Source organism: Bombina bombina, chromosome 3 (assembly GCF_027579735.1).
Source record: "Bombina bombina isolate aBomBom1 chromosome 3, aBomBom1.pri, whole genome shotgun sequence".
NCBI classification, from domain to species: Eukaryota; Metazoa; Chordata; class Amphibia; order Anura; family Bombinatoridae; genus Bombina; species Bombina bombina.
In genome coordinates, this window is record NC_069501.1 from 866,836,639 (window position 1) to 866,851,964 (window position 15,326).

At 41.4% G+C, this 15,326-nt stretch overlaps 1 protein-coding gene across 1 annotated transcript in view; it reads left to right on the forward strand.

Moving 5' to 3' along the window:
- The window catches only part of TGDS (TDP-glucose 4,6-dehydratase), a 465,953-nt gene that overhangs the window by 380,667 nt on the left and 69,960 nt on the right, over positions 1-15,326 (forward strand). Inside the window, exon 8 of the mRNA XM_053707844.1 lies at positions 6,678-6,736. Within this exon, the coding sequence (XP_053563819.1) occupies positions 6,678-6,736 (59 nt within the window). The remainder of the gene's footprint in view (positions 1-6,677; positions 6,737-15,326) is intronic.

Genomic DNA, 15,326 nt, shown 5'->3' on the forward strand with positions numbered 1-15,326 from the left:
ATGCTGGTTGACACTTATTCAGGGCAATCGATTGGTTAGCTAAGGAAAATATCGTTTGCAAGACACTTAGAAAGCCCTTTTGGGTTCTTTCTGGGGTTATTACCCACATGGCTATTTTTTATTCACTTAGGAGTGATTTCTTAGGCCTCACAGCTCCGGAATAGAGTGGGAGGAGCCTAATGTCACGCCTCAGATGCGCAGTTAGAATTGCAGAGATTTTCATGCTGCTTCACATGGAGGGTCCTGCTGCTGTTTGAGGGCCTTAAAGAAGCTATATTCCCCCAAATCTGATCCCTAAGGGCAGGTAGGGCCACAGCAAGGTGGCAAGGTGCTGTAGTAATTTTAACCGGGTGTTGGCTTTAGGCTGCTCCGGTTTGGGCATTAAGGGGTTAATTGTTTTGCAACTTGTTAATCTTATTAAGGCTTTAGGTACATACTGTGAAAATTACAAAAGGATTGCTGCATTTTTCACTGTTTTGTAAAATTGTGTGCTCTTTTTATCTCTTAAAGGCACAGTAACGTTTTTTCAAATTGTTTTTTATTTGATTAAAGTGATTTCCAAGACTGCTTGTGTATACTACTAGTCTGTTAAACATGTCTGACACTAAGGAAAATCCTTGTTCAATGTGTTTAGAAGCCATGGTGGAACCCCCTCTCAGAATGTGTCCCACTTGTACTGATATGTCTATACACTTTAAAGATCATATTGTTGCACTTAAGAATGTGGCCCAAGATGATTCTCAGACTGAAGGTAACGAGGGTAGCCCGTCTGCCTCTCCCCAAGTGTCACAACCAGTTACGCCCGCGCAAGCGACGCCTAGTACCTCTAGTGCGTCTAACCCTTTTACATTACAAGACTTAGCGGCAGTCATGGATAATTCTCTTACAGCCTTCTTATCTAAACTGCCCGTGTTACCTGCAAAGCGTGATAGCTCCGTTTTAAGAACAGATTATGAGCATTCTGACGCTTTGGTAGCCGTATCCGATATACCCTCACAACGCTCTGAAGTGGGAGCAAGGGATTTGATGTCTGAGGGAGAAGTCTCTGATTCAGGAAGGGTTCCTCCTCAGACAGATTCAGATACATTGGCTTTTAAATTTAAACTAGAACACCTCCGCGTTTTGCTTAGGGAGGTATTAGCTACTCTGGATGACTGCGACCCTTTGGTGATCCCAGAGAAATTGTGTAAAATGGACAAGTACCTAGAGGTAGAAATACCTGTTACACTATGCAAGCGTAACTCTAGGGGGCGCTAGAAGAAATATATAATTTTTAAAAATATTATTTTTTTAAAAAAGGCCAACCAAGGCCTAATATAAATATAGATTTATTACAACAATCTGTAGGATAATACTGAAGTATAGTAAAAACAATAAACACTATAAAAATAATATAAAATGATCAGATAATAATGTATAAAGACAAAATAATAATGACAATTACAGAAAAAATGAGACATGGACTCTCATCAAATTTGATGTGATGAGATCAATATAAACAGAAAATGCAGCTTAAAACAATATATAATAAATAAATAGTATTAAGTCTCTAATAAGTTCTTATCTGTATATGATATTGATGCTCAGACAGTCCCAAGATTAGGAGGGCACTTCAGAGGTTTATTAGTCCTCCTGGGTAGCACATATATAAGATTCTCGGTTAGATCCAGAAGTCAGTTCCTTGTCACAAAACCAGTCTGGGTAAATACTCTCTCTGTGCAAAGAAAATCACAAAGACAAGGGCGCCTCCTCGTGTGATACAGTTTGGACAAATGTAAAAAAAGGTGAAAACAGATTTTATACTCACAAGTAAAGCAGCACTCCATTGTGCTTATAGAGGCAGACTGGGAGTTCACAGTGTCCCAGTTCACTGACCAAGGCAGTGCAACAAATCACTCCAGGGTAGATTTCAATCAAGCTCAGGCTCTCAGCGAAGAGTTAAAATACCATAGTTTAATGGTGCAGTAAAATACAATATAAAATGTCACAAATGTGACCGTAACAATGGATAAACAAGCAACTAGTTTCTCAGATCTCTGTCTGTTTCCTCAGAGGAATCTTCGCTGAGAGCCTGAGCTTGATTGAAATCTACCCTGGAGTGATTTGTTGCACTGCCTTGGTCAGTGAACTGGGAGACTGTGAACTCCCAGTCTGCCTCTATAAGCACAACAGAGTGCTGCTTTACTTGTGAGTATAAAATCTGTATTCACCTTTTTTTACATTTGTCCACACTGTATCACACGAGGAGGCGCCCTTGTCTTTGTGATTTTCTTTGCACAGAGAGAGTAAGTACCTAGAGGTCCCTGTTTACACGGATGCATTTCCGGTCCCTAAGAGGATTGCGGATATCGTTACTAGGGAGTGGGATAGACCAGGTGTTCCCTTTGTTCCCCCTCCTGTTTTTAAGAAAATGTTCCCCATATCTGACCCTGTGCGGGACTCTTGGCAGACGGTCCCTAAGATGGAGGGGGCTGTTTCTTCACTTGCTAAACGCACAACCATACCAATTGAAGACAGTTGTGCTTTTAAAGACCCTATGGATAAGAAGTTAGAGGGTTTACTTAAGAAAATTTTTGTTCAACAAGGTTTTCTTCTCCAGCCTATTGCCTGCATTATTCCTGTAACTACTGCAGCCGCTTTCTGGTTTGAGGTGCTGGAAGACTCGCTTCAGACCTCATATGAGGAAATTATGGATAGAATTAAGGCTCTTAAGCTAGCTAATTCTTTTATCACTGACGCCGCTTTCCAAATAGCTAAGTTAGCGGCAAAAAATTCAGGTTTCGCCATTTTGGCTAAAGTCCTGGTCGGCCGATGTGTCGTCTAAATACAAGCTTTTGAACATCCCTTTCAAAGGAAAGACTCTCTTCGGGCCTGAATTGAAAGAGATTATTTCAGAAATCACCGGGGGAAAAGGCCATGCTCTCCCTCAGGACAAGTCCTTTAAGACAAAGAACAAAGCTAATTTTCGTTCCTTTCGTAATTTCAGGAACGGCCCCGCTTCATCCTCTCCGGCTGCAAAGCAAGAGGGTAACGCTTCACAGCCCAAGGCAACCTGGAAACCTTACCAGGGCTGGAATAAGGGTAAACAGGCCAAAAAGCCTGCAGCTGCCACCAAGACAGCATGAAGGGGTAGCCCCCGATCCGGGACCGGATCTAGTAGGGGGCAGACTCTCTCTCTTCGCTCAGGCCTGGGCAAGAGATGTACACGATCCTTGGGCGTTAGATATTGTATCCCAGGGATATCTTCTAGAATTCAAGGGTTCGTTCCACATTTCTCGTCTGTCTACAGATCAGACAAAGAAAGAGGCGTTTTTACGCTGTGTAGAAGATCTACATACAATGGGAGTGATCCACCCAGTTCCAATCGTGGAACAAGGGCTGGGTTTTTACTCAAACCTGTTTGTGGTTCCCAAAAAAGAGGGAACTTTCAGACCCATCCTGGATCTAAAAATTCTAAACAGATTCCTCAGATTCCCATCATTCAAAATGGAGACCATTCGGACAATCTTACCAATGATCCAGGAAGGTCAATATATGACTACCGTGGATCTAAAGGATGCATACCTACACATTCCTATCCACAAAGATCATCACCAGTTTCTCAGGTTCGCCTTTCTGGACAAGCATTACCAGTTTGTGTCTCTTCCTTTTGGCTTAGCCACTGCTCCCAGAATTTTCACAAAGGTGCTAGGGTCCCTCCTGGCGGTTCTAAGACCGCGGGGCATAGCAGTGGCGCCTTACCTAGACGACATCTTAATTCAGGCGCCGTCTTTCCAAAGAGCCAAGTCTCACACAGAGATTGTATTGGCCTTTCTGAGGTCTCACGGGTGGAAGGTGAACATCAAAAAGAGTTCTCTTTCCCCTCTCACAAGGGTTCCCTTCCTAGGGACTCTAATAGACTCGGTAGAAATGAAAATATTTCTGACGGAGGTCAGAAAATTAAAACTCTTAACTACTTGCCGAGGTCTTCATTCCATTCCCCGGCCATCTGTGGCTCAGTGCATGGAGACAATCGGATTAATGGTAGCGGCAATGGACATAGTCCCTTTTGCTCGGATACACCTCAGACCACTGCAACTATGCATGCTCAAACAGTGGAATGGGGATTATGCAGATTTGTCTCCTCAAATTCAGTTGGACTAGGAGACCAGAGATTCTCTTCTCTGGTGGTTGTCTCAGGATCACCTGTCTCAGGGAATATGTTTCCGCAGACCAGAGTGGATCATTGTAACGACCAACGCCAGTCTGTTAGGCTGGGGTGCGGTCTGGGACTCCCTGAAAGCTCAGGGCTTATGGTCTCGGGAACAAAAGCTTCTCCTGATAAACATTCTGGAACTGAGGGCGATATTCAACGCTCTTCAGGCATGGCCTCAACTAGCTGCGGCCAAATTCATCAGATTTCAGTTGGACAACATCACGACTGTAGCTTACGTCAATCATCAGAGGGGAACAAAGCGTTCCCTAGCAATGACGGAAGTAACCAAAATAAAAAGGTGGGTGGAGGATCACTCCTGCCAGCTCAGGAGTAGACAACTGGGAGGCGGATTTCCTAAGTCGTCAGACTTTTCACCCGGGGGAGTGGGAACTCCACCCGGAGGTGTTTGCCCAGCTGACTCAGCTATGGGGCACTCCAGAGTTGGATCTGATGGTGTCCCGTCAGAACACCAAACTTCCTCTCTACAGGTCCCGGGACCCCAAGGCGGTATTGATAGATGCTCTAGCAGCGCCTTGGTCCTTCAATCTGACTTATGTTTTTCCACCGTTTCCCCTTCTCCCTCGTCTGGTCGCCAGAATCAAGCAGGAGAAGGCTTCGGTGATTCTGATAGCGCCTGCGTGGCCACGCAGGCCTTGGTATGCAGACCTAGTGGAAATGTCATCTGTCCCACCATGGACACTGCCAATGAGGCAGGATCTTCTAATACAGGGTCCGTTCAAGCATCCAAATCTAGTTCCTCTACGTCTGACTGCTTGGAGATTGAACGCTTAATTCTATCAAAGCGTGGTTTCTCTGAGTCAGTTATAGATACTCTGATTCAGGCTAGAAATCCTGTCACCAGGAAAATCTACCATAAGATATGGCGGAAATATCTGGGTTGGTGTGAATCCAAGGGTTACTCATGGAGTAAGATTAGGATTCCCAGGATATTGTCTTTTCTCCAAGAAGGATTGGAGAAAGGATTGTCAGCTAGTTCCTTAAAGGGACAGATATCTGCTCTGTCTATCCTTTTACACAAGCGTCTGGCAGAGGTACCAGACGTTCAAGCGTTTGCTCAGGCTTTAGTCAAAATCAAGCCTGTCTATAAACCTGTGGCTCCGCCATGGAGGAGAATATCCCACAAGTAAAGGATGAATCCGTGGACTGGATACACCGCAAGAGAAAGCAATTTATCAGGTAAGCATAAATTCTGTTTTTTCTTCAATATTGAAAGAACTACACAAAAGTTCCTCTCAGAATTATCTTTATTTCATAGGAATTTGCCTCATATGAGTAAATTTAGCTAGAAGCCAAAAACTAAACCTTTCAAAAAGTTACCCCTATTGATTAATAACATTTACAGAATTACACTTGTTTGGGTGTTTCATCAAAGCTGAAATTGTACTAATAAATATCTTTTAATTTTAACCATGTTAAAATGGCATTAAATTGAGTGCTAGATCCCTTAAAGGGACATGAAACCCAAATATTTTTTCATGATTCAGATAGAGAACACAGTTTAAATTTTTTTCCAATGTACTTCTCATTATCAAATTTTCTTTGTTCTTGTTATTCTTTGTTGAAGAGATATTCAGACAGGTAGTGTGCACATGTATAGACCACTACCTGACAGGAAATAGTGCTGCCATCTAGTGCACTTGCTAATGTATAACATTGTTGCAAAACTGCTGCCATATAGTACTGCAGGCACGTGCACACTACTGAACTTACCTTCCTGCTTTTCTTCAAAGGATAACAAGAAAACAAAGCAATTTTGATAATAGAATTAAATTGGAAAGTTGTATAAAATTATATACTCTATCTGAATCATGAACATTTGGGTTTTATGTCCTTTTAAGATATGTTGAAAGATCAATTTTACAATAGGAATAGATTGAAATGTATGACTTTCACATATCCTGTTCTTGGGAAGTAGGTCCAGTAAATTCTCAAGGAAATATCATGGAAGCCATGTGAGATTGGACAGTCTTTGAAAGCATGAAATTCTATCTTTTAAAAAAAAAAAAAAAAAAACAACACTAAATCAATAGCTTATCTAACCAATGTTTGACTCTATGGAGCCGATTTATCAAGGGTCAAATGGCCCATATTTCTGCTCAATCCTTCAGCTTAAGACCTTAAGCGGTCTTAAGACCGCTGCTCCTTAACTGGTCCACCGCCTCTGAGGCTGCAGACATCAATCCACCCGCTCTCATTTGATCGGGCTGATTGACACCCCCTGCTAGCGGCTGCATTGCACAAGCAGTTCACTAGAACTGCTTGTGTAAAATGAAATGCCAACAGCGTATGCTGTCGGCATTCAGCGATGTCTGGCGGACATGATACACTACAGCGTATCATGTCTGCCAGACAATGATAATTTGGCCCCTATGTCTTATTTTAGTTTTACTCAACAGAAAACCTTGCAGCTCTATAAACAATATGATGCCGTAATATATGTATTCTTCTCCTGTATTTCCAGATCAAAAATACTGAGTCAGAATCTGAAACTGATAGTTGGATGGATTATGTAAAAGACAGGTAACACATTTTGCTTTATTATTTAGCTTGTGCTTTATTATTGCTTGCAGTGATCCCAACATGTGTGTCACTGTCACAGTGCTGATTAGGATATGCAATGAAAGGTGAAGTGAAACTTTCTGGTTTGTTTTCTTAACTACATAAAGATACAATATACAGTGCTAGATGGAAAATAACACTTAAATGTAACAACAAGAACTAATACTCTCCTTTTAGATAAGACCGCAGCCTTCTTACAGTCTCTCCTCTGTGACTGTTTTATACAAGTGGAAAAATGGCAAATAGATGGCGCTGGTCTGTACAGTGATGTTTCTCTATATGGTGAAGAGAAAAAGGGCTTGAGGTGTGTGTAGGATCCAATTAATATAAGTGCAGTATACTCACTCCATAAGTAGTGGGAGTTCAGCTGCGATGTAATGTGTCTCCAGAGTGATGTAGTTCCCCAGAATAGTTTCAGAAATTCTCAAGAACCTGTTAATAAGTCTGCAAGCAAATGAAGACTCAAAATGACCAAAGGTGTCCAGTAAATCAAGAAAAAAACAAAATAGTAACTTACTCCATAAATAGGAGAATCCAGCTTGTCTCAGCAAAGAAGAATATCAACAGTCTTCCAGCTTTGATAAAAAGATATTTATTTAAGCTCAACGCGTTTCAACTTTTATCAAGTCTTTCTCAAGAGCAATATAAAATCAATAAAAGCAAGTAGCTGTGTATGATTGCTGTGTTCACAAGCCGGTTTATATACAGAGGTGATGCTATCCAATTTCCTGTGTAAGACAGGAAGTTGGATTTACAATATACAATGTAAAAAACAAAACAAAATAAAGAATATGGATTGGTGGCAGACTAATTATATACTTAAATTGTTATTAAAATTTCAAATGCCGATATTTTTGATAAATTTGTAGTTAAAATACATAGTCTGGCATCAATCCGATTTTTAACCAATCAGAAACGGTATCTATAAATTGACCAATTGGGAATGACTAGAGATTCAGTCCTCAAACAGGTAGTCAATGGTGCATGTGTTCCTTTTCAGGTCCGGTTGGAGTCATGTGAGTTAAACTGCCAATCCGTGCAAAGTTGTGTGCTAAATGAAGGCGGCCAATCTGTATGGAGTTTGCAAAACTTTTCAGTCTGCAAGGGAATTGTTGATAGGTCCATATTTGAGAGGGGAGGATCTTTTGACTTTTGCTTATTGTGTCCTTTATATCGGAGTTAAATGCATTTAAATTGTCTAGAAAAAAGCGGAAAAGATATGAACAGTATTTGTTCTTTCTCATGCATATAAAATATAGGGATGATTTTCATCAAATGTTATCATACATAACTTTGATCTACATTATGTTAGATTTATTACATTCGTAAAGGAACAGCATTTATAAAAAAACAACATATCTCTATATGACATTGTGATGTATATATTCCAACTGCAGTAACAGCAAAGATCATTCGCTTCAAAAAATGATTAAAATCCCTATAGTTTGAATAAAAATTATTATTATTTCTCCAACATAGGTGTGTCCGGTCCACGGCGTCATCCTTACTTGTGGGATATTCTCTTCCCCAACAGGAAATGGCAAAGAGCCCAGCAAAGCTGGTCACATGATCCCTCCTAGGCTCCGCCTACCCCAGTCATTCTCTTTGCCGTTGTACAGGCAACATCTCCACGGAGATGGCTTAGAGTTTTTTAGTGTTTAACTGTAGTTTTTATTATTCAATCAAGAGTTTGTTATTTTGAAATAGTGCTGGTATGTACTATTTACTCAGAAACAGAAAAGAGATGAAGATTTCTGTTTGTATGAGGAAAATGATTTTAGCAACCGTCACTAAAATCCATGGCTGTTCCACACAGGACTGTTGAGAGCAATTAACTTCAGTTGGGGGAACAGTGTGCAGTTTCTTGCTGCTTGAGGTATGACACATTCTAACAAGACGATGTAATGCTGGAAGCTGTCAATTTCCCTATGGGATCCGGTAAGCCATGTTTATTACGATCGTAAATAAGGGCTTCACAAGGGCTTATTAAAACTGTAGACTTTTTCTGGGCTAAATCGATTCATTATTAACACATATTTAGCCTTGAGGAATCATTTTATCTGGGTATTTTGATATAATAATATCGGCAGGCACTGTTTTAGACACCTTATTCTTTAGGGGCTTTCCCAAAGCATAAGCAGAGCCTCATTTTCGCGCCGGTGTGGCGCACTTGTTTTTGAGAGGCATGGCATGCAGTCGCATGTGAGAGGAGCTCTGATACTTAGAAAAGACTTTCTGAAGGCGTCATTTGGTATCGTATTCCCCTTTGGGCTTGGTTGGGTCTCAGCAAAGCAGATACCAGGGACTGTAAAGGGGTTAAAGTTCAAAACGGCTCCGGTTCCGTTATTTTAAGGGTTAAAGCTTCCAAATTTGGTGTGCAATACTTTTAAGGCTTTAAGACACTGTGGTGAAAATTTGGTGAATTTTGAACAATTCCTTCATGTTTTTTCGCAATTGCAGTAATAAAGTGTGTTCAGTTTAAAATTTAAAGTGACAGTAACGGTTTTATTTCAAAACGTTTTTTGTACTTTGTTATCAAGTTTATGCCTGTTTAACATGTCTGAACTACCAGATAGACTGTGTTCTGAATGTGGGGAAGCCAGAATTCCTATTCATTTAAATAAATGTGATTTATGTGATAATGATAATGATGCCCAAGATGATTCCTCAAGTGAGGGGAGTAAGCATGGTACTGCATCATTCCCTCCTTCGTCTACACGAGTCTTGCCCACTCAGGAGGCCCCTAGTACATCTAGCGCGCCAATACTCCTTACTATGCAACAATTAACGGCTGTAATGGATAATTCTGTCAAAAACATTTTAGCCAAAATGAACACTTATCAGCGTAAGCGCGGCTGCTCTGTTTTAGATACTGAAGAGCATGACGACGCTGATAATAATATTTCTGAAGGGCCCCTAACCCAGTATGATGGGGCCAGGGAGGTTTTGTCTGAGGGAGAAATTACTGATTCAGGGAACATTTCTCAACAGGCTGAACCTGATGTGATTGCATTTAAATTTAAGTTGGAACATCTCCGCATTCTGCTTAAGGAGGTATTATCCACTCTGGATGATTGTGACAAGTTGGTCATCCCAGAGAAACTTTGTAAAATGGACAAGTTCCTAGAGGTGCCGGGGCTCCCAGAAGCTTTTCCTATACCCAAGCGGGTGGCGGACATTGTTAATAAAGAATGGGAAAGGCCCGGTATTCCTTTCGTCCCTCCCCCCATATTTAAAAAATTGTTTCCTATGGTCGACCCCAGAAAGGACTTATGGCAGACAGTCCCCAAGGTCGAGGGAGCGGTTTCCACTTTAAACAAACGCACCACTATACCCATAGAGGATAGTTGTGCTTTCAAAGATCCTATGGATAAAATATTAGAAGGTTTGCTTAAAAAGATGTTTGTTCAGCAAGGTTACCTTCTACAACCAATTTCATGCATTGTCCCTGTCGCTACAGCCGCATGTTTCTGGTTCGATGATCTGATAAGAGCGGTCGATAGTGATTCTCCTCCTTTGGAGGAGATTATGGACAGAATCAATGCTCTCAAATTGGCTAATTCTTTCACCCTAGACGCCACTTTGCAATTGGCTAGGTTAGCGGCTAAGAATTCTGGGTTTGCTATTGTGGCGCGCAGAGCGCTTTGGTTGAAATCTTGGTCGGCTGATGCGTCTTCCAAGAACAAGCTACTTAACCTTCCTTTCAAGGGGAAAACGCTGTTTGGCCCTGACTTGAAAGAGATTATCTCTGATATCACTGGGGGTAAGGGCCACGCCCTTCCTCAGGATCGGCCTTTCAAGGCAAAAAATAAACCTAATTTTCGTCCCTTTCGTAGAAACGGACCAGCCCAAGGTGCTACGTCCTCTAAGCAAGAGGGTAATACTTCTCAAGCCAAGCCAGCTTGGAGACCAATGCAAGGCTGGAACAAGGGAAAGCAGGCCAAGAAACCTGCCACTGCTACCAAGACAGCATGAAATGTTGGCCCCCGATCCGGGACCGGATCTGGTGGGGGGCAGACTCTCTCTCTTCGCTCAGGCTTGGGCAAGAGATGTTCTGGATCCTTGGGCGCTAGAAATAGTCTACCAAGGTTATCTTCTGGAATTCAAGGGACTTCCCCCAAGGGGGAGGTTCCACAGGTCTCAGTTGTCTTCAGACCACATAAAAAGACAGGCATTCTTACATTGAGTAGAAGACCTGTTAAAAATGGGAGTGATTCATCCTGTTCCATTAAGAGAACAAGGGATGGGGTTCTACTCCAATCTGTTCATAGTTCCCAAAAAAGAGGGAACGTTCAGACCAATCTTAGATCTCAAGATCTTAAACAAGTTTCTCAAGGTTCCATCGTTCAAGATGGAAACCATTCGAACTATTCTTCCTTCCATCCAGGAAGGTCAATTCATGACCACGGTGGATTTCAAGGATGCGTATCTACATATTCCTATCCACAAGGAACATCATCGGTTCCTAAGGTTCGCATTCCTGGACAAACATTACCAATTCGTGGCGCTTCCTTTCGGATTAGCCACTGCTCCAAGGATTTTCACAAAGGTACTAGGGTCCCTTCTAGCTGTGCTAAGACCAAGGGGCATTGCTGTAGTACCTTACTTGGACGACATTCTGATTCAAGCGTCGTCCCTTCCTCAAGCAAAGGCTCACACGGACATTGTCCTGGCCTTTCTCAGATCTCACGGGTGGAAAGTGAACGTGGAAAAGAGTTCTCTATCCCCGTCAACAAGGGTTCCCTTCTTGGGAACAATAATAGACTCCTTAGAAATGAGGATTTTTCTGACAGAGGCCAGAAAAACAAAGCTTCTAGACTCTTGTCGGATACTTCATTCCGTTCCTCTTCCTTCCATAGCTCAGTGCATGGAAGTGATCGGGTTGATGGTAGCGGCAATGGACATAGTTCCTTTTGCGCGCATTCATCTAAGACCATTACAACTGTGCATGCTCAGTCAGTGGAATGGGGACTATACAGACTTGTCTCCGAAGATACAAGTAAATCAGAGGACCAGGGACTCACTCCGTTGGTGGCTGTCCCTGGACAACCTGTCACAAGGGATGACATTCCGCAGACCAGAGTGGGTCATTGTCACGACCGACGCCAGTCTGATGGGCTGGGGCGCGGTCTGGCGATCCCTGAAAGCTCAGGGTCTTTGGTCTCGGGAAGAATCTCTTCTACCGATAAATATTCTGGAACGGAGAGCGATATTCAATGCTCTCAAGGCTTGGCCTCAGCTAGCGAGGGCCAAGTTCATACGGTTTCAATCAGACAACATGACAACTGTTGCGTACATCAACCATCAGGGGGGAACAAGGAGTTCCCTAGCGATGGAAGAAGTGACCAAAATCATTCTATGGGCGGAGTCTCACTCCTGCCACCTGTCTGCTATCCACATCCCAGGAGTGGAAAATTGGGAAGCGGATTTTCTGAGTCGTCAGACATTGCATCCGGGGGAGTGGGAACTCCATCCGGAAATCTTTGCCCAAGTCACTCAGCTGTGGGGCATTCCAGACATGGATCTGATGGCCTCTCGTCAGAACTTCAAAGTTCCTTGCTACGGGTCCAGATCCAGGGATCCCAAGGCGGCTCTAGTGGATGCACTAGTAGCACCTTGGACCTTCAAGCTAGCTTATGTGTTCCCGCCGTTTCCTCTCATCCCCAGGCTGGTAGCCAGGATCAATCAGGAGAGGGCGTCGGTGATCTTGATAGCTCCTGCGTGGCCACGCAGGACTTGGTATGCAGATCTGGTGAATATGTCATCGGCTCCACCTTGGAAGCTACCTTTGAGACGAGACCTTCTTGTTCAGGGTCCGTTCGAACATCCGAATCTGGTTTCACTCCAGCTGACTGCTTGGAGATTGAACGCTTGATTTTATCGAAGCGAGGGTTCTCAGATTCTGTTATTGATACTCTTGTTCAGGCCAGAAAGCCTGTAACTAGAAAGATTTACCACAAAATTTGGAAAAAATATATCTGTTGGTGTGAATCTAAAGGATTCTCTTGGGACAAGGTTAAGATTCCTAGGATTCTATCCTTCCTTCAAGAAGGATTGGAAAAAGGATTATCTGCAAGTTCCCTGAAGGGACAGATTTCTGCCTTGTCGGTGTTACTTCACAAAAAACTGGCTGCTGTGCCAGATGTTCAAGCCTTTGTTCAGGCTCTGGTTAGAATTAAGCCTGTTTACAAACCTTTGACTCCTCCTTGGAGTCTCAATTTAGTTCTTTCAGTTCTTCAGGGGGTTCCGTTTGAACCCTTGCATTCCGTTGATATTAAGTTATTATCTTGGAAAGTTTTGTTTTTAGTTGCAATTTCTTCTGCTAGAAGAGTTTCAGAATTATCTGCTCTGCAGTGTTCTCCTCCTTATCTGGTGTTCCATGCAGATAAGGTGGTTTTACGTACTAAACCTGGTTTTCTTCCAAAAGTTATTTCTAACAAAAACATTAACCAGGAGATTATCGTACCTTCTCTGTGTCCGAAACCAGTTTCAAAGAAGGAACGTTTGTTGCACAATTTGGATGTTGTTCGCGCTCTAAAATTCTATTTAGATGCTACAAAGGATTTTAGACAAACATCTTCCTTGTTTGTTGTTTATTCTGGTAAAAGGAGAGGTCAAAAAGCAACTTCTACCTCTCTCTCTTTTTGGATTAAAAGCATCATCAGATTGGCTTACGAGACTGCCGGACGGCAGCCTCCCGAAAGAATCACAGCTCATTCCACTAGGGCTGTGGCTTCCACATGGGCCTTCAAGAACGAGGCTTTTGTTGATCAGATATGTAGGGCAGCGACTTGGTCTTCACTGCACACTTTTACCAAATTTTACAAGTTTGATACTTTTGCTTCTTCTGAGGCTATTTTTGGGAGAAAGGTTTTGCAAGCCGTGGTGCCTTCCATTTAGGTGACCTGATTTGCTCCCTCCCTTCATCCGTGTCCTAAAGCTTTGGTATTGGTTCCCACAAGTAAGGATGACGCCGTGGACCGGACACACCTATGTTGGAGAAAACAGAATTTATGTTTACCTGATAAATTACTTTCTCCAACGGTGTGTCCGGTCCACGGCCCGCCCTGGTTTTTTTAATCAGGTCTGATAATTTATTTTCTTTAACTACAGTCACCACGGTACCATATGGTTTCTCCTATGCAAATATTCCTCCTTAACGTCGGTCGAATGACTGGGGTAGGCGGAGCCTAGGAGGGATCATGTGACCAGCTTTGCTGGGCTCTTTGCCATTTCCTGTTGGGGAAGAGAATATCCCACAAGTAAGGATGACGCCGTGGACCGGACACACCGTTGGAGAAAGTAATTTATCAGGTAAACATAAATTCTGTTTTTTTTTTATTTTTATTATATATTTTGTTCTGAAGAACTTTGTTTCTAATATTTTACCTAAAGATAATAAAAAAGTAAAAAGTGCACTTTTATTGAATAAAAACTTTAAACATTGTGTGTGTAATTACTATTGTGAATATGTTATATGTTCACAATAGTAATTACACACACAATGTTTAAAGTTTTTATTCAATAAAAGTGCACTTTTTACTTTTTTATTATCTTTAGGTAAAATATTACACACACAATGTTTAAAGTTTTTATTCAATAAAAGTGCACTTTTTACTTTTTTATTATCTTTAGGTAAAATATTAGAAACAAAGTTCTTCAGAACAAAATATATAATAAAAATAAAAAAAATAATAATAATTTTTATTCAAACTATAGGGATTTTAATCATTTTTTGAAGCGAATGATCTTTGCTGTTACTGCAGTTGGAATATATACATCACAATGTCATATAGAGATATGTTGTTTTTCTATAAATGCTGTTCCTTTACGAATGTAATAAATCTAACGTAATGTAGATCAAAGTTATGTATGATAACATATGATGAAAATCATCCCTATATTTTATATGCATGAGAAAGAACAAATACTGTTCATATCTTTTCCGCTTTTTTCTAGACAATTTAAATGCATTTAACTCCGATATAAAGGACACAATAAGCAAAAGTCAAAAGATCCTCCCCTCTCAAATATGGACCTATCAACAATTCCCTTGCAGACTGAAAAGTTTTGCAAACTCCATACAGATTGGCCGCCTTCATTTAGCACACAACTTTGCACGGATTGGCAGTTTAACTCACATGACTCCAACCGGACCTGAAAAGGAACACATGCACCATTGACTACCTGTTTGAGGACTGAATCTCTAGTCATTCCCAATTGGTCAATTTATAGATACCGTTTCTGATTGGTTAAAAATCGGATTGATGCCAGACTATGTATTTTAACTACAAATTTATCAAAAATATCGGCATTTGAAATTTTAATAACAATTTAAGTATATAATTAGTCTGCCACCAATCCATATTCTTTATTTTGTTTTGTTTTTTACATTGTATATTGTAAATCCAACTTCCTGTCTTACACAGGAAATTGGATAGCATCACCTCTGTATATAAACCGGCTTGTGAACACAGCAATCATACACAGCTACTTGCTTTTATTGATTTTATATTGCTCTTGAGAAAGACTTGATAAAAGTTGAAACGCG